This window comes from Aquila chrysaetos, chromosome 2, assembly GCF_900496995.4.
Source record: "Aquila chrysaetos chrysaetos chromosome 2, bAquChr1.4, whole genome shotgun sequence".
NCBI classification, from domain to species: domain Eukaryota; kingdom Metazoa; phylum Chordata; class Aves; order Accipitriformes; family Accipitridae; genus Aquila; species Aquila chrysaetos.
In genome coordinates, this window is record NC_044005.1 from 14,709,457 (window position 1) to 14,729,713 (window position 20,257).

General features: G+C 36.4%; 1 protein-coding gene and 1 long non-coding RNA gene across 18 annotated transcripts in view; one reads left to right on the plus strand and one right to left on the minus strand.

Annotated features, from left to right (window-relative positions):
* EML1 (EMAP like 1) overlaps positions 1-20,257 on the minus strand; it is a 131,033-nt gene that overhangs the window by 11,450 nt on the left and 99,326 nt on the right. For all 17 annotated transcript variants that reach the window (XM_030030912.1, XM_030030951.2, XM_030030921.2 and 14 more), the window contains 9 exons: positions 16,395-16,544; positions 14,447-14,516; positions 12,423-12,533; positions 9,936-10,031; positions 9,270-9,404; positions 7,792-7,891; positions 5,542-5,696; positions 4,238-4,363; positions 3,847-3,978 (listed from right to left, as the gene is read on the minus strand). In XM_030030912.1, the coding sequence (XP_029886772.1) occupies positions 3,847-3,978; positions 4,238-4,363; positions 5,542-5,696; positions 7,792-7,891; positions 9,270-9,404; positions 9,936-10,031; positions 12,423-12,533; positions 14,447-14,516; positions 16,395-16,544 (1,075 nt within the window). The remainder of the gene's footprint in view (positions 1-3,846; positions 3,979-4,237; positions 4,364-5,541; positions 5,697-7,791; positions 7,892-9,269; positions 9,405-9,935; positions 10,032-12,422; positions 12,534-14,446; positions 14,517-16,394; positions 16,545-20,257) is intronic.
* On the plus strand, positions 25-4,086 carry LOC115348393. The gene is made up of 3 exons (XR_003925808.1): positions 25-80; positions 2,822-2,914; positions 3,866-4,086. It is a non-coding gene; the product is annotated as an uncharacterized LOC115348393 (long non-coding RNA).

Genomic DNA, 20,257 nt, shown 5'->3' on the forward strand with positions numbered 1-20,257 from the left:
AGAGCTGACCTAAGAATTAAGTATCAAAGCTGCAGTTTACCTACTGTCTAAAGGACAAGCAAGTACCTTCTTCAACAAAGGTAGGTATCACTTTGCATGGAGGGTTAAAGCCTAACTTCTACACACACCACCACCTTTTTCAGCACCTGCCTGTTGCAGCTTAGTGGGAGATTAAGGGCAGAAACTGGGTTTCTTATTTTGATACGCAATTTTAAAACATTTTACTTTGTATGGTGTATTATTATGGAGACAGGTAGAATTGCAGTGTTCTTCTTGCAATTTAAGCATATGCCTAAAAAACAAGGTAAGCATTTTCTTTCTAATACTTGTTCAGTTACAAAGAATAAACTCCAGAACTTTTCAGGTTATAGCATAAAGTCCCAAAATAAATAGCTTATTTTTTCTGATACCTGTCAAAAATAATTTAAAAATGTAAGCAAAAAAAAAAAAAAATCCAGTAACATATCTCACAGAAACACTTAACGTCCTTGATTTTCTATATTCTAAAATAGTATGGATTTTCTATGTTCTAAAATAGTATCACATTGTAGCCATTTTAGTAAGCCTGTTCACATTTTTTGCAAGTTGTAATTACTAGCCCTAGAAGCTAGGTGTAAGGGATACTCTCATTAATTTTAAACTAGTGACTAATTTCAAAGACATTACTAACTCTGAAGAAATTTCAGAGAATTGTTGAGATCCAGGATTTCTATACATGTTCTAAACCACTACAGTAGTCCAGAAAGGAAAATTTGCTGATTTTTTTAAGGTATAATTTCATAGTAAGTGCTAAAATATTCTCTTGAATAAACCAGAGGTTCAAACTGTGACTTTAATGAGCAGTAACTTGTACTCATAACTACATTAAAAAGCTTTTACATAGATCTCTATGACAAAAATAGTCTAACATGAAATGAATTATTTACTCTAGATAATCAGTCACTGATTCATGAAACAATCTCAGACATTTCAAGTCATTAATAAGGAGATTATTGTCAAGATTGATAATAGAAATCTTGTCTTAATGAAGTGGTGTGTACTTGGAGGGGAAAAGAAATAAACCTAAATCTAGTTTAATAGTCCTACTGCTGTTGCCATCAACCTTTTCAAAAGCATCAAGGTAAATAAAGCAGTTTCTTAAATGTTTCAATAACAACACTTTCTTAGAGAGTGTCTTATATTTGCAAAACCACAGCTAAATATTAATTGAAGCTCACTGTAAGTCAATCAGCAAAACTCCAGTTCTGTTTTTCAGAGGACAAGGATAGAACAGTGGAAATTATGTCCTTTTTTGAGTTGATGATTACTTAAGTAACTTTATTTCTGAGATAGCACCTTATCTGATTAATAGATTTGTTCCTGTTCCCCATATTGTACTTATCTCCACTAATGATGTTTCACTATCAACTTAAGACTTCTAAATGCTCTTTTCTTTAGACTGCAAGGGAGCAAAGGGCCAAATTTTGCACTTCTCTCCATGACTATAGGCCCTCCTCCTGTAATGAGAAATATATCAGAAGTACTAACTTCTTATTCTCCCAGCTTTTTTGAAAGTATATGCAAGTATACAAAAACATACACCTTTACAGTGAGCAGAGTAAAGGATCACATTAGTACCTGCAACTGAATTACACGATGATTTTTTTTCCAACAAAAAAGAAATTTATTAAGAAAGCATAAAAAATGGTACCCATGATTTTACTTTCCACTTCGGGATATTTATAAATAAGACCTGCACAAAACCAGTCATGCACCATTTCTAAATAATCAATCTCCACAAAAAAACTATGATAAAGGCCTATGTAAAAGCTTCCAGTCGTGTCACTGTTTGTCACTCTGAATTGCATGTGAAGGAGTTGCTGCAATCGAATGCGTTCATATTCCATACAGTACAATATAGTACACTGCTATTGCTGTATTTTAAAACAAAAAAAGGCACCAGTTTATCTTTCTTTTTGAGAGTCTATCAAGACAGATCCTGGAAAATTTGGTTTATAACTGCTCACTGATTTTTAAAAATACGTTTTATCACTGAAGTTCATAGCCCAAGTGTGCTGGCATTTATTTTATCTTGCATTTGGCATCTTGGTAACAGTTCAAGAGATTTGCAAGCACGTTAAGATTTTGGTGCGTCTCAAGATTGACCATTCCCCTAAGGCCCAGCTACAGGATTCCTAAAGACTGAAGGAGAGAGAGCTTATTTTTAAAACCAACCCATATTAACATATCTTAAAGCCTAAAATGTTCAAGAGGTAGGAAAATGCAATTATCTGCCTGCCTCTCAGGCCAAACTCTTAGTATTATTGATTTCCATTTTTTTACATTTAAAAAACTACTTTTGTTTTCCTTTCTTTTAAGTCCTTATACTACAGGCCAATCCATCTTGATAGCCCAGGCACTGAACTGTGAAAATACAGCTCCATCTCTGGGGCAGTAACTAGTGATTTGGTCTCTCCAGTCAATTTAGAAGCTTCCCATGTCAACAAAAATATGGATCTTAGAACATGACCTCGGTTAGACAGAATAAATTCCAGTTTCCACATTCACCAAGCAAGCGTGATTTAACAAGTGCATACAACTGGAGCGGGATACTATGAGACAGTTTGGCAAACACTATTCTGTTAAGACTGCATCAACCTGATGCGACAGCATATACTTACTGCAGATGCATTGTATTCAGTAGGTGTTATCACTACTAGCTTTAACTTAAAGTGTTATGTAGGCCTGAAAATGAACAATCTTTTTATGAAAAGAAGTTGCATAATTAAGATTTTCAAAACTTCATGTAAACTACTAAAGGATTATTTACTATATCACACAGAAAGCACTTTTGTCAGCAACATGAGGGTCATCTATAAGTTACTGGCTACAATTTGATCTGCAAACCTGTGTATTGGATACATATCTACACCAGGTACTGTTTTCTTTTTCCTGAAGTAATTTTTTAACTTTTCCACTGTACAGAGGGCAGATAAGAAAGACTGAGAAGTAACTTGTTTATTGCGATCAGTACATGTATCTCCAAAAAAGCATACTCTCACACCTATTAAAAAAAATGTAGAGAGAAGACTGTTTGAAAACAAAAAAAATGATAGTAGCATCTCAAAGTAGAGATATAAAAGCAAGACCACTGTCTCTAGGAGATAAGCCAATGTCTTTTTATGGGTAAATATTTAGAAAAGTGATCAGGTGTCAAAAAATGTATGCTAAAAAATCAGTTCCTAGTGATACATGTAGTAATCAAGACCACATGTTACCACAAAGCTATTAGGAGTCTGCAGATACACAACTGAATGCTTAAACACAGTATAAAACTGAACCTCCACTCAGTATTCCTTCAGTACCTAAACAGCAAGTTTCATACCAGAGATAGGAAGTGAAATCCAAAAACCACATTTGTTTATTTGTGAACAGGATGTATAAAAATACTAATAAATTATAGAAAATAAATTAAGAAGGCCAAAAATGTCACCAAAAAAATCTTTTCCTTCTGAATTCTGACTATTGTGCTCAGGATGGTAGTAATCCTCATCACAACTACTTCTAAACGATAAACATTTCCTAGCTTTATATTTGTGGTTCTCTTCCTATTAAAAAAATAAAAACATCAGCAGCACTGTACACTTCTATATGATACAGCATATAGATCCATATAACTGGGTTAAGGGTTTAAAATTCTTGTTTTTAAGAATTTTACATCCATTTTCAGAAAGACAAATTTTATGACTCTCATTTTTTTCCTCAAGTTAATACTTTAAGATATTTTAAATTAATAATCTCATGAAAAACTCAAATTACTTGAGAAGTTCTGTAAGATGAGTAGAGTTGTGTTTAATAAATTTATACCTCTATAATCTTGTTCCAGATAGGACGATGTGTGGTAGCATCCCAGAGGGTAATGTGTTTGTCATGTCCACAAGTGAAGAACTGAGGTTTAGAGGAATGGACTGCAAGACCCCAAAGCTCATCAGTGTGACCCTACACAAGCAGAAACATTTCTTGACAAGAAGGACAGTACCATCAAAACTAAACATGTTTAAACAGGATTAAAATGACCAAACTATATATTAAAGCATTACAAAAATATATTGGCTTAGATGCATATTTATAATGTTATTTACTGCCAAAAGTACTGTAATAATAAATCAAATAGACACATATTTATGAAACTTAACTTTAAGCAATACCTTTACTGCTATTACGCACTTAGAAATGTTCTTGTAAGGCAACAGCTTACCTGGGTAATTGGGAAAAAATCTCCTGATAGCGTGCCCTGTAGGACGAAGTTTCTAGTGGTTCCTATTAATACAACGTCCCCTTTTCCCTCTGCTACTGTTCTTATTGGACCAAACTGCTCTGGAATCTGTGGTCATAACAGACAAACAGATAAGTCAGACAATTTTTCAAGCGTTGCTATTTTTAAAGACATATGGCATAGCAAATGCATTTTAATAAGTGTTGCACAGAGAAGAAATGAAATGGATGAATATATATGTCTGACTTTCAAAAGTTTATAACAACTTGCATCAGCTCAGTAACTGTCTTTATAACACTACAAGAAAAGACATCCTTATCTGCAGAATACTCAGTTTGTACAGATAAACTAAGTATTTCAACAAACAGAAAAGGTTCCATCATGCTGTGCTAACTTTATCATATTTTAACTGCAGCTATGGTATCAGACTAAGCATTTCTACTCAGATAGTGTCAAGCTTTATAGTACTTTCTTGCAAGGAATGTTTCTTTAATTGCAGCCTAGGTTCTGAAAGAGTCAGTGCAAATCTCCAATATAAAGTTCAAGGGAAGATGTGAAATTTAAAACAACAAGGAATACCACTATACGAACAAATAACAGAAAAAGGAGGACACCATGGTTAGAAACAGCATAAGCATGTACCTTGTGCTGTGTTAAAAACTGAATTACCAAGACAGACATGCCATTCCAGTTCCATATATATTTGCAACATTTAATAATATATAGTAGAGTTGAAACCCTTCCTCAGAGTTTTGATTGTTCTCTTACATTCAGTATGTAAACAGTCATGTAGTTCTGTCCAAACAAATTCTGCTTTAATCTTTCAAGTTCCTACATAGCAACTGAATTCATTTTCAGAATTTCTTTTTTAAATAAAGAACACTAACCAAGAAATTAATGAAAAATGTAAGTACTAAAAACCCCCAGAAGCCCTCACATCATTCTGGAAAAGAGGAAAGTACAAAAACTTTTTAATATTGTAATACTCCAAAGTGAAAAATTACCTCACATTATTAATTACAAAGAAAGGAAGAAATAATATGAAAAAGTATGAATACAAGATTTGTTTTCCAGTTACCGTAGATCTTAAAAAGGAAATGCTATGTTAATGAATAGGCTATCATAGGAATGACCTGATGACTCAAATGATACTGCATTTTACCATTGATTTGCTTTCCCACTAAATACACATCCATAAGAAAAAAATTGATTTAAAAAGCTCTGTTCAGAAGAGAGCTAAAATTTCATTTTGAGTAGCAGAGTAATTTCAAGATAGGTGATATCACCTCAGTTTTGTGAAGTTTTTGGTAGTTTCCATTCCAAGATATCAGCTTTCGGTCTTTTCCTCCTCCTGATACTAATGTGCCATCTCGCAGCATACACAGTGCAAAAATTCCACCCTCATGTGCCCCTTGAACTGCGTGGCTTATTCTGTTGGTACCTGGACAGAAGGAGAAAAGACATTACTACTGAAATACTCAGCTTAATAGCTCCTTTTTCCCCAGGTTTTTTTCTCCATTTCTCTACTACCTGTCAAGGATTATACCTAAACAATGGTAATGGGCAGCATGGAGTGTTGCACCAAAATGCACAGACGCACAAAAGAGACTGAATTAGTACATCTTAAGAACATATTTCCCCATCTCAAAAATGACAAGTATACATACTCGCTCAGCCTAGTTCAAACACAAAGTAAAATAGGTTCATTTAAACTTTCATGGGGGTTTAAGCTAAACCGTTTGACATGACATTTGACCTGCAGTAGCACTACGCACCTTATCAACAAAGAAACCATAACCCAGTCACTTGTTATCCTTCAAGGATATTCCACAGCCTCCAGACACCAAACTTGCACCAAAACCCAAGTAAGCTAGAGGTCTTTGTACGTCTGGCAGAAGGTGCTGAATCACCCTCCCAAAGAGCCTGTACTACTTTACTGATGAATTTGGCTTGTTCAAGTACCTTCTTAGGCTCCAAACACCTTCAAAACCAGCTACATTAGTTTAAGTATCTCTAGTTTGATGAACTGTTACTATTATGAAGTATAAAGAAATTATTACTAGTAATTCTATGACTGAAATGTGCATCAAGGCTTGGCTAACTTTATGTTTAGCTCAAGCAAGGGGCTGATGCAAGTTAGGAAGAAACAACTGCTTTTTCCTTTATAATTGTCCTTTTGCTAAGGGTACTCTGACCTGGTGGAAGGAGCCCTCACTTCAACATAGAGCTCTGAGTCAAAAGCAGTGAAGACATATAGAAAAACAAGAACAACATTTTTGTCCAACCCAAAAGAACTGGCAGAGGCGAGGAGATCTTGCAGCACACAAAGAATTCCCTTTCATTCCTGGGAGAAAGGGCAGAAGAGGCTGCTCGCGGTCAAGGCAGAAATTAGTCTACCGGCATGAAGGCAAATGGGCTCCTGAGCAGTGCACTGACCCTACCATGCCAGCAGCTGCCACTGTCTCCCTTGTCTGTTGGCAGTCCAAAATAACAACCAAGAACAGGGAGGAGATGGGACTCTGCAATTTCTGAACTCCATTTGGAAGGAAAAGTGTTCAAGTGCCTTGCTTTAAACTATCATAGGAAAAAGAAAAGGGAAATAAGAGAGGAAGTGAGTTACAAGCACCATCTCCACCCCTTTCTTCAACAGTAGCGTATTGGTCAAAATCACAAGGACATAACTGCCTGATAGTCCTTGGATGAAAAAAAGTCTACAAAAAACAGCTCAATAAGGCTCAACTGTGTAACTGATTCACCATGTTGCTTCCCAGGTCTTATATCCTTTGGAGTATCCTGGGAGAAGGCACTGAGTAAATAAGAAGCAGCTGTCATCTATATCCCTTCTTCCTTTACTAATAAGGCCTCCTTTAGGGGATTCTCCTTATTCCTATGCATGGCATCTCACGCACTAAGTAAACATTTAGGATGTTGCTGCTGTTTGCCTTCCGGCAGGCATTGCCTTCTGCTGCCTAAAAAAAAAAAAAAAAAAAAGTCTTTTCCTACTAGAAAATGCTTTTTAAGAAGTTTGTCCTATCCATCTGTTCTTTTGAAATAAAGCTGAGGAATTCAATTAGATCTGCATATATTTTAGCTTGGCTTCCTAGGAAAATAAATAAAGCTATTTGTTGTCTTTTTTAAAGTGTATGTCAATAGGCATAATTTTTGCAAACACTACAGAGTGACAGTACAGGAGACCGGAAATCATGAATTACATTAACAGTGTTTCTTACTATCACACAATGATTAAGGAAAAGAACTTTTCCTGCCTTTTCTTATGTCAGTAAAAGCCATACACGGTGGCATAGCTGTATGATTCAACATTTGACCATAGGGAACACATTCTATAGAATTTTGTGCTCTAGCAGTATGTTCTTTAGGTGCTCATAGAGGAGAATCCAGACATAATCTGCTGGATTGGTCTTGAGAAAGAACTCAAGATAAACAAAATTTTTTATTCTTAAAGTGAGGCTACACTCATGTAAAAATTCACAGTCTTTTATATTAAAATTTCACTATTAACTTCAATCTTGTCTTACCTTTCCCCCAAACCAAAATGTTTCCGCTTGAGTCTCCTGTAATAGTATCACCATTTTCAGAAAAGGTCACACACAGGACAAACTTTGGCTTCTCTTGTTTCTGTATGGTTATGAAAAATATACACTCACAGCAACACACAACCCATTCATTTTAACTGTCTGCATTTGAGTAAATTAGTTTAGTCTTAAACAGCTCTATTATTACTTAAATATCTACACAGGAGTTAAACACGTTCCTACAGTCTAAACAGTTAATCTGTGCAAGGGCAAAAGATGTATCAGCTGAGGTTGGTGGCCCAATCCTGCACCCTTTAATTACAAGTTGTGGACAGAGCAAGTGAGAAGGCCTGCCAACTTTTAACACAAGACCAGGAATGCTCTGAGATAAACCGAATCCCCCAACTCCCACATAATCCTAAAGGCTTTAAGTATTTAGGAATGGCTGAAGATATAAACAAGCTTTATTATTGTAATTTTTAACTCCAAAATTAGAGAGCTTGGCTGTAGTGTAAGAATTAAGAAATCATCTCTTGAAAGAATCCTAAGGTTCAGTAATGGAAACGTTGCTTTGAGACCCTGCATTTAAGATACTGACAGCAAGAAAACAGTGTAAGGGGAGAAAAAAAATTCACTAGCTAGTAGCTTCTAAGGACACTATTTACAATGTTTGTTGTCTACCAGTGCGTACAGCCTCTTTCTCCCTCAAACTAAGAACTGTTCTCAACTAGAGGCACCACACTTCTCCATCTGGAACAACCATCGAGAATAACAGAGCCATAACATAGGCAGAAATCTGCCCAAGTAGCTTAGATGTTAAAAATGAATGAAAAATAAAATGTAACAAAAATTAAATGCATTATCTCAGTATCTCCTCCTGATTTCACATGAAGTATATTAATTGACATTGCAAAGTAGTTGTTTTGACTATACTTGTGAGCCACGACTCCACAAGCAGTTAACTAGGCTTTATTGGAGTTATCTGCAGTCACCACAAACATCCCTCATTTGTGCAGGCAGCTGCTGTAGAGCTTAGTCTGTATTTAAGAACAAAACCAAATCAAGACCATGAAATGAAAATGCTATTTACCAAATAGTGGCCAGCTCAATCTGTATTTGAATTACATATGTGTATGTATCTGAGCAGAACAGAGGAAAAGGGAAGAATATTCATATTCACGTAATTTATGGGGTTTTGCAAGTCTTTCCTCTGACAAAATAAAACCCAGCATGAATCACTCTAGGAAGGAACAAAACACTCTGCAGGAACAAATTGGTAATTGCATTTCAAAACTTCATTGTGGAAGTTTTACCCCTGGAAAAGTTCTCTGTGCCATACCATGAATGCTACCTGAGTTTCTGCAAAAATTCAAGTTTAATAATGATCAGTTGTTTTGATTTACTCAAACCTTATTATCCCTTATTTCTGTATGACTGTACAATTACTATAAACATAAAATTAAGGAAATATTTTATTTTACCTCAAATAATCCTTGCTTTTTAATAAGGGAATTCCCTTCTAGTGTCCAAAAATAAAGGTGTGATTTTCCACAAGTAACTATTATATTTGTATCAGTAGGGTGAAAATCTGCAGCAAATACAGCCTCATTAGAGCACTTGGAAGGAAAAAGAAAAACATTGTATCAAAATTTAAAATTCAAAGAAAACAAAACAGTATTAAATCGTTCTCTAGTTAGATAAACTGATACTCCTGATATAAGAAAAATTCTGAGCTATTAATTTATTAATGTAGTCTGGAATACTTTCGGTATAACACTTTGAAGTCAAAAGATTTTATGTTTTCATAAGTTAGCATCAAAAGTTATCTTTCAAAACCATGTCACATAATGAGGAGTTCTACACATAAAAGATTAGTTTAAGACATTTCATTTCTGCGCATGCTCCTATCATTGCTGCCTAGACTTTTCTAATCAATTCTAGAATGACAACAATAGCAAAATTTAAAAAAAAACAAACTACTGGGATAATCTCAACAGAGAGAAAATATTCCCTTTCTTCATGTTCTTTGCCTTTTATAAAGTGAAAGTGTTAAAAAGGCACAAGAAGTTAAATATAGAAAGACATTTTATGACAAGAAATCCAGATCTATATACAAGCAAGTAGTACAAAATATCTTATTGCAACACCTTGACGTCTGCCAGCTTTTCTTCTTTCTGCCAGTCCCACACAGAAAGCACGTGGTCATTTGAGTCATCCACGGAGCACAGGCTACTTCCTCCATTCTGAGGCAAAACATGGAAAATATTAATGCATTGCCCAACCAACATGAGAAACATATAAATACATATTCAAAATAATTAAATACTTATCTGTAGGTGAAAATATTTATACATATTTACACTTTGTTATACTTTTAGTTATCCCATAGATCTCGATGAAATATAATAATTTATAGGGTCATTGAAAAATAGGGTTAAAAAGGGATCTAGAAGAGGAACTCTTGCAAACTGTAGACAAAGAGACTATGTCAGGAATGAGGTAGGTATCTCTTTTCAAACATTCAGTAATGGAAATTCCAAAGGCAAACTACACATCATTACCTATTCTATTAAGAAAGCTTTTCCTAATAATTATACTGAATTTCTTTCTTTGCAATTTAAACCAATTACTTCTTCTCAGATCTGCTATGGACATGGGGAACAATTTTCCTCTTCATATAGGAGTAATGGATTCAAACCAGGGAACGCAGTAAGAAATTAGAAAACAACTTATTCCTGACAGGTCTCTTTTTTATAGTTATGTCTTCTATCAGTCTTTCTAATCTTACTGGCCCTAATTCCTGTAGTCTTTCTTCATGCATCATATTTCCTAGACCTTCTCCAGCTGGTACCAATTTTTCTGATGTGGGAATCCAAATACTGGATGAGGAGCTCCAACTGAGACTCTACCTGAACTGAAGGGAGCTGACCGACATCAGTCTCACTAGTGATGGGAACTGCTGTACAATTATCAGATCTTTTTCCAAACAGTAGCTATCTGGAAGGTACTTTTTGGATCATTTTTCCTAATCTCTTTGGTGTTCATTCCTAGCTGCACGTCTACAGTGGAATAAACCCTCAAGTAATGTCCAATTGCTTTCCAACCCATTCAAATATGATTTTTGTATCCTGTTGCTCCTGGCATGAGCTACGTTAGCTTTGACTGCAGATGAGCTTGCTGGAACAGACCGAGGCTGTGGTTACACAAGCACTCCTTTGGCAGCAACGCTGACACAAACAGTCCTTCCTCTGCCACCCACAGCACAGCCACTTGTTGCTGCCTCTTGAGCTGAGACTCTGCAAAAGTTTGGGCTATCACAGAGTGAGCCTCTTTGGGGAATAGATCAATTTTTGGGGGAAAAGAAGACCCAAGCAAACTCTGCTTCATTTTGTTTATATATGAGGTTGCTTGGTTGATTTCCTGATGCACCAGGCCCCTAATACACATCTCAGACACAGCTACAAAAATAACTGCACCCAGGCAACTCAAGAGGTGGGACAGAGACAGGACTGAGTAGCCAGCCTGAAGAGAGGGCTTTCTAAAATAAGATAAGCAGTACTGCTATGGGATGGGAAGTGATGCTTAGGAGGAGGCTAAGCTATGACTGAAATCACAGCATAAAGCAAACATACTAAACACTTGCTTTCTCCAGCGATCCCCCATTATTAAGTACCTATTTCTTCCTCCAGGGAGATATTTACAGAGTATTTGCTTGCCATTCCTTTTTAATTATCCTTCAAAAGCTGATCTTGAACTGTGTTGGCTTTCACCTTTGTATTTTCAACCAGCTCCCCAATTCACTCCTCTCTTCTCTGCTTTCTATAAAATATGTCATCAATAGATTTCAAATGTTTGTGGAAACTGAAGTACATTTTGCCTAGGGTATACACCGTTTAGTCCTCTCCTTTTTAAAAATGCTGTCAGGACAACCAGACACCACCACACACCCGGCTTACGGATTCTGTTCTACACAGAGAGTTTTTAGACTTGTGCGTGTCAGGTTACAGACTCATGTTTTTATATGGGACTTGAACGCTGCCTATGTCATCTTTTTTTTACCTCCCTGATAGCCTAGAGTTCAAAGGATGGTGCCGAGAGGCTAACAACAGGATTCTAATTCTTTACCATCCTTTATGCAGATGCCTTTGCTGCTTTCAAGCCAAAGATTTTGCTTCTCCTATGGGAGCTCCAATTTTTTAAATCCAAAATCAGTGGAACAGGCCATTGTAAAGGTCTTTCATCAGTCATTCTTAGGCACAGTGAGGGGGTTAAAAGATGCGGAGAGAGTATCTTTCTCATGTAGGGAGAAACACAATGGGATGACTAAAGAGAAGAAGTAAGGACACTGAAATTTCAAGAACACAAGTACTTCTGCAACCGCTTGTCCCTGAAGAAATTAATTGCATTTTATGGTAAACATACAATAGACCTCTGAGACTGCTGAGACATTGGTAACTTTAATAGCAACATAAACTGTTGGAAACAATCGGTTTGTAAGCATTCCTCCTCTAAAGAGGAAGCTGAGAGAAAAGACAGCTTGGAAGTTTATTTTGGTCAAGGAAGCTAAATTTGAAAGACTTCAAAGACCTGTTCAGAGAACATTCTTAATATGACTATTCATTTACTTTACTTACAGATTTAGAAAAAGCAATGCAAGTGACAGCTCGGTCAAAAAAACCCATTCCGATGACATGCAGTGTATTCAGAGTTACAGAATCCCAGACACGCACGTGTGGTGGCAATTGCTATAAAATAGACACAGAAAAAACAGCTGAGGCAGTGGTGGCAAAAACCACCAGGATTTTAAAAAAATGAGAATGCATCCAAAAAACCCCATTTTATCACAATTTAAGGCGTGAAAATTACCAGAACTTCTCTAGAGTCACCCACGTAAGCACAGATACAATACAAATGATTTGCCGATTACCGCGCCTAGGACCAATATCTGGAACTGGCTATCCAGAGCATACAGCACGGCAGGTCTCATTGACCTCAGTTAGTTCACTGAAGTTAATGGGCACTGAGTCATTCTTCATTAAGTGAAAATTGTTGATGACCTTGCAACCTGGGACTTACAGGTAGGTCCAGGATCATCAGTTTGAACTCTAGCAACCGAGATAATTCTGGTCAACGTCAAACAGCAAGTGCAAAAAGGAGCTTAAGAATTTCTAAAATGTAATGAATTTCAACGTCATGAAAACGGCCGTGGAAAAGAACTGTATCTTCAGACTCCTTTTTACAACTCTAATCGGAACTAGATTGCTTTTTGTATATAAAATTGAAGGTATACATAATGGCCCAAGATCAACTCCCTATGAAAGCTACGTGGTTCCCCCTCCCTGCCCTCTGCCTTGGATTGCCGCATCACAGAGAGCTCCCCCCAGCACAGGCTCAACCCCGTGCAGACAGAACTGCTTCTCAAGGCCACTAGAGGGCAATCCCGGGAAGTACTTGCTGATCAAGGTTTATTTTAAAAATAGGTAGGGGTTTAACACAGCAGCATCAACCTTTGCAGGAAAACAAGGGCCATGTTTTATTTCCCCTTTTTTCCCTGCCCTTTCAAATGAAAAGAACATGTTTTATTACAATATCAGAAAGAGAAGCAAGAGCCATCAGTCTTTCTTGTCCATAAGTAGTGAAACTGCCCTTTAACGTAAATAAATATATAAAAAAAAAAATCAAGGCCATCCCAGTACGTGTTATGTAAATGGCTTTTATATAAGCTTACCTATATACCACATTCCCCTCAAGCATAGGCATCAAACCTTTAGATTTTATTTCACAAATACAATGGTAATTGTATTTATGAAGTTAAAAAAATAAATACCAGACATTTTTCCAACACACAATAAAAATTAATAGTTATGTTACTCAACTAAGTTATCTTTACATAAACGTTATATAGCATAACTGGGATTTTGTTTTCCTCATTTAAAGTAGTTAGCATCTAGATAATCCCTTTTTATCCTAAAATTCTTCTTTGACATCTACCAAAAACTTTGCAATACTTTGGCTGTGACATCAGCTGCATACTTTGATGAGTAACTTTTTCATCATGCTTTTCCTGCCTCTGCTTGTACCCATTCTTTCTCACTTGTCTTAGCTCTTTGGAGCAATGTTCATCTTACTGCGTTTAAACAAATTCCTAGCCTACAGCTAAGCTTTACGGTAATACAGGTAATAATAGAGAGAATAATATTCTTGCCTCGATGATGGCAAGAGTAAGCATTTATTTTTTTCAGCAAACAACCCAAAGCCATTCTTATTTGTCCTCTGTTTTTGGTAGCTGTGGTCAGAAAGGAAGTTGTACATTGTACAATTTAATCTCCGCTGCTTCTCTGCCTTTTCCCCGCATCCATCTGCCCTCTCAGGTCTCCTCTGTAGCCTCATCCTTCCGCATCTCTTTTGGAGACCAGCTCCAAATTTACCTTCAGTCTCTGTAAGTAATGGAACCAGAAACCACTGACCACTCTTGATAATGGAACTGGGTGATTTTGATAGTGTGCAATAGGCACTCTCAAATTAAGTTTTGCTTGCGTTCAGTCCTAAAATGTAAGACCAATTTAACTGCAACATGAAAAGAATGTAGCATGTATCTTCTTAGTAACATATTCTTATGAAACATAAGCAACTATACAGCAGCAAAGGGGTCACTCACTTTTCCATCCTTGGATGTCCCTGCAACTTGACCTGTTGCTATAGTGATCCTATCAGGATGGACGGCCAGGCTAAAAAAAGAAAAGAAAGGGAGGTCAAACGTAAAGCCATTTATTATCTATTTCATCAAACTTTTACATGAGCTTGTAATACATAGCCCTATTTTAGCATGTATCAAACAAGCGCCAGTCTCACTCATGTTGGGATTCATCTCACCTAGATTTAAATGATTGCAGTGTATAAGGAGTTTACAATTTGAGCAAGTTACTTAACTTCAGTTATCTCTAATCAGAGGTTGCAGAGATCTGCTCAATATAGTCAATGCTGTCTAGTGACAACCCTCCAGACCAACGTATGTATCCACTCAAATATTGCTCTTCAGACTATATTGACCAGATATTCAGTGACTTTTATAGGGAGATACCAACTTCTCTCTACTACTTTTCAAAAGGTAAAAAAAGTCCTTTAGTAAGTAAGAACAGGATACAGAAATTAGGAGGTTTGATTCTAAAATTAAAACTGAGATTTAAAAAACTGTGATCAATGTTAACTGATGTCTCTAAGAAAAAGCAACCTAAAATTTGTATTAAAGCCTGGAGGACAGCCTATTTTTGCCCTAAATCCTCTCAATTCTTTTTTCACTGCAGCTGCTTTGCATACAGTTCTACAGGCCAAGTGCCCTGCAAAATGAACAGTGGCAATAATTCATCCAGCTTTATAATGCAGAAAGGTATCTTCTTTCCAATGAACCTGAAAGCTTTAAAGTATCTAGAGAGTCAGAAAATTTGAAAGAAAGAAATGAGATGGAACAGATCCAAGTTAAAATCTCCTTGTAAAACAACTAGATTATACAAATAATTCAATTTTATGAAACATGCTCACGATGCAACCAGATTTGGTAATCAGGTCTGGTTTTGGCTTTGAGGGACAACAGGTGTTTCATAATGCTTAATCTAAAGAAGGGATATCAAACTCGTTTCATACATTGGGGCACTTCAGATAATCCGGGTACTCTTTTTCAGCTACACTCTGCAAACAGACAGATACCATCAAGATAAACCATATGTTTATTTAGATTTCAATTTAATGATACTGCTATTTCCTGATACCTAGTATCCTCTAAGCTTCAACATAGCTGAACCACTTTGAAGCCCAAGCTGGCATGCCTGCATGGCAGCAGGCTAACCAGGCTGTTCAGGGCTAGTTCACAGGGTATCTGCCATGACATGTGCGAAGACTACCAGAAGACCACAAATGACATTAAAACTGTTTTGTTGGTTAGAGTGAACCTAAGGGACCTGTATCTGGCACCCAGACCCAGGTAAAGATGAATAATTCAATCCTACTCAAAAAGGGGAAGGCAAAGAGTCTAAAGAAGAAGTTAATGTTAAACCATCCTAAAAACAGAGTAATGAAAATGAGTAGATCTATAGATTATGCCATATTTCTACTTTTCTGTATTCTCAATGTAAAAAGTACATTAGTTATGGAAAATAAATTTTCTCAACTAAATACAAGGAGAAAATGTTAGCAACTGAGAGAAAAAAGCAGAAACTTGAAGAACATCAATACAGCAACTGCATATAGACACATCCAAACTAGGTAGCACAGCATATACAGCAGCACAGACTTCAAGGCGGGTTTCACAAGCAAACCCAGGCTCTGTTAGGGACATATTTGGATATCCTCAGGTCTGTGCCATCACACCCTGACAGCAGTTGCTTCATGTGCTGACTGGATAGAGCTATAACAGACATTTGACATCCTTATCACGACTACAGTCAGACCTCCATTTGATTGTGCAAAGGCATTGTCAGGCATAAGGACCCAACCTATGCACGGCTTAGAATTTTCATGACTTGAATTTTCAAAACTACTTTAAAAGAACACAACATTACCTCCCAAATACTGTTTTATGAAGAAAAAAGAGGGGTTATTAGGTGACTTACCACTTCACATCATCATTATGACCAGTGTAATGTCTCTGAAGTTGCTCTTCAACATTGAATAACACAACTACAGATGCGATGAAATATACGGTTTCACCCGTTGGAAGAAGATAGAGATTACTGCGACAGTCCCGACCCCTATAACCATAGCTAGCATGTTGGTCAAGCTACAATAACATTATCTACCAATTAAGAATGTTAAAAATAAGGAAAAATGAACCGGATTTTCTGCCCCTCTATTTCCTTTAAGTTGGCATCTCTTGCCTTGAGCACAGCTTTATCACTTGACAGCCTTCAGAACTCCCTCCCTTACTACAGTAGACAGCTAAAGCGTTTCACACACTTTGAGTTACTGAAAACCTACATATCCTACAGAAAATACATGGTAAAGAAGACGGGAGTTTGTAGACATACTATCCCTTTAGTATCCTCTGGAATCTGCTAAATACAGACTAAGGCAGTATTAATTTTGTCCCAAGTGTATTTACTATTTACACTGCTTGACTAATTAAAATAAAAATTTAGACTTGATGGAAACACTAGTAAGTCATTCAGTACATCTCCCTGCATTACATTAGGATTGATTGCATTATCCTGTGTGCAGGTTGATTGATTTCATTATTCTGGGCGTTACCAGCCAGATGGATATGAAACCTTAAAAGGGTTACATCATCCGTTCCCATTTATTTTTGTAGTATTTAAAAGGCAGTGGCCCAGATTCTGATGCTAGTCATATCAACGCTAATCTAAAATTAATCTAATGAAATAACTGGAATTAATCCAGAAATAATCTCACTTAGACTGAATGTTAATTCAGCCAAATTATGTAGTTTTATTCTTCTGAAGAGTCATTAGGGACTACAACTATTTTGGCTTTCATTTTTTATGGGAACAGAAAGAAAGAGCATTAGAAGAATCTTGGCAAAACAAAAGTGCATTCTAATTCAGTCAATATGGAGAAACTGGCTGTGATAAATATATGGGGAGGTACTGAAAGCCCTATTATATAATATTAAAAAGATACTTGTGCACTATTGTCTACGGTCAATGATAACCCAGTCAAACTAAAATACTCCAGTTAACATTATCCAAGAAGTAAGGTCAATAGTTATCTTACTTCTAAAATAGGAATTCAAGTAACAGCTTGCTGATTTTTCCTAATAAATGCAATAGAAGTAGTGCTGCATACACAACCATCAAAATGTGCATTCAAAAATACAGCTTTTGGACTCCCAAACTGAAATATTTCAGCCAGAGTTCCTTCAAGTTTCAGACATTAAAATTTGAAGACAGGAAAACAACCAGTATCCTCAAATTACAAAGCATTTACTATCAATTTTGAATCTGCCTGTAAAGATTAGAGAAACCACTACAGATTCCTGGACAATGCTTTATTTGTTTATATTTATTTTTCTCTATGAGGCCAGATACCATTACCAACGGAAGCCAACATAAAATTTCCCTAGTTCAACAATGTATAATCAAGTTCATAATGAACTAGCAGTTGAAGTTAGTGTAAGGAATTGCACTTTTTTAAAAAGTGAAGTAAAAGCATTATTCAGACATTCATAAGGAACAAATCTCTGTGCATAAAAATAGCTATTAAGTGGGAAAGATTACATTCTTTAGGGAAAATCTCCTTTCTTTATGATTCTTCCTGTGGGGAACAATGCTGCATTCAACTGTTCACGTGATTGCTGTTGTCAAACACTCAGTTTCTTTGTGTGAGCCTTTTTTCTCAGATGTAAACTCCTGGGGTTGATCTCTCCTTCTCCTCACTGTTTCCCACACTCAGATTCGGTGGCTTCAACTTGGATTTGGAGAGTTGGCACTTCAGGGAATGTTATCTTGACCTTTTCTTTTCACTTGGCCTGCAGCTTTTGTTTCAAACCTCCTGCTTGCCAAGTGAGCTGGTCTCAAACAGATCTGTGCAGACCACTGCTCCCTCCCTGATGTCCCCAGTGCCGATTTCTCGCTCGGGTTTTACCACCTCTGCTCTAGCCCTCCCTCAGGTTTCATCACTCAGCATTTTTGTTTCTTCATGTCTGAATATATCTGATGTGGTCTGAACCTTTTTCGGCTTACCCAGATACCTGCTAACATGACTGTAAAACCCCTTTACGGTTCAGGTATGCCCTGAAACCTACATACATTAGATTTTCTTCCTTCTGTTTCTCATCATAGTCTGCTTTGCCCTTTCCATTTGTCCACTTCACCTGCAATATCTTGTTTCTCTATCCCCATTCTTACATTAGAAAGCACTTCTGGCTGTAATCCCACAGCCAGGCTGATTTGTCCACTCCAAAGATGTTTTCTCCTACTCCAGCTCTGTTACCCTCCAATCAAACAGCTCAGCTTCTCCAACTTAACGGGAATGAATGCCTGCAACACTGGTTGGTTTTCTGCTGTCTTTGTCTTTCTCCTTAAATTACTTTAAGCTCCTGCTCCCAGCTTTTCTTCTCATCATTATAGTCTGTATATCGGGCATTATCTTCTCCCTTTTTTTTTTTTTTTTTTTTTTTTTTAAAGTCTTTCATATACCTAGTCATTGGTGTAACTTTTAAGCATGGATATCATGATTGGGTTTAACAGCAAAGAAATTAAAATCTGAAAAAGCTAGCACAGTATTTTTGGAAAAATATGCATCCTCCTCAGTAACCATTTAGGGTTAGTTAGATCACTTTATTAATTCATACCTTTTTTATTCACAGACAACCTTTATATATAGGATTCTGCTGGGTATACAGACACACATCTGGAAGGACATATGAATACTCAAACTAAAAACAATACTCCATCTGGCAAACATTCAGTCATTTAAGTAAGCTTAAGTGAGAAACTAAGGAGAGTGAAATCATGACCTACTCTAATTATCATTTCTTATAATAGTCTGAAATATTAACTTCAGCTTCCACCTACACACTGCTAATGACAATCTGGTTTTTGTGGTTGGGTTTTTTTGTTGTTTCAGCAAGCATCCTAATACTTTCTCCCGTATCATCCTTAGGCCCCCTAAGCAAGGGGCACCTTACAAGTGTAAAAAGATGTCACTCAATTCTATTGTGATACGTGGTGAGAGCCTGTACAACAGATTGTAAAATGCTGCAAGCAGTATTTAGCACTCTTATTTCAGGTCTTTTATAAACTTTGTGGATTTTTTGTTTAACTCATCTTCAGTTATTTCTGTATGCATTATCTATGCAGTTCCAGCAGAGTGGGGTAGAACCCACAAGCTCAGCTGCAACAGGAATAATGAGAACGGTTACTAAATCTGTCATTAATCTCTTGTGAATACAATGGGACTTTTGGAAACTCTCTGTGTGTATTCTGAAACCACATGCAGTTCTATTTATACAACTTTGAAAAAGACTATATGAGGCTTGTCTTCTTTTTTATGAAGACAAAGCAACTTCCTATTTGCACTGTTTGGGACCCCAAAAAAGTCTTTTTCTTAAAATAGAAAACCTTATGAAGACTTAATCTCTCTAAAGATAGCGGATATTACAAGTAGATTCAGATCTTGTTGTCTTTATATTTTATCTTAAATCATCTATTACATATACTAAGATTATACAAAAATGAAATGTCATTTCTTTTTTCAATAAAGAATATATTTTCCCATTATATTTAAACGTGAAATGTGAAAATTTCTGTATGTAATGAAACACTGATTTCTTTCAAGTTAGAATTCTGTAATTATGTCCACTCACAGAAGTTAGTGGAAAATTCTGGTTGTTCGCTATTTATGGTGCTTAAACACAGTTAAAATCTAAATTCAAACATTATTTTATATATGATATCTTATGAATTTTATTGCTAAGCACCTATCAGTTGCAAAGTGCTATTCAATTCCAGGCTTATTC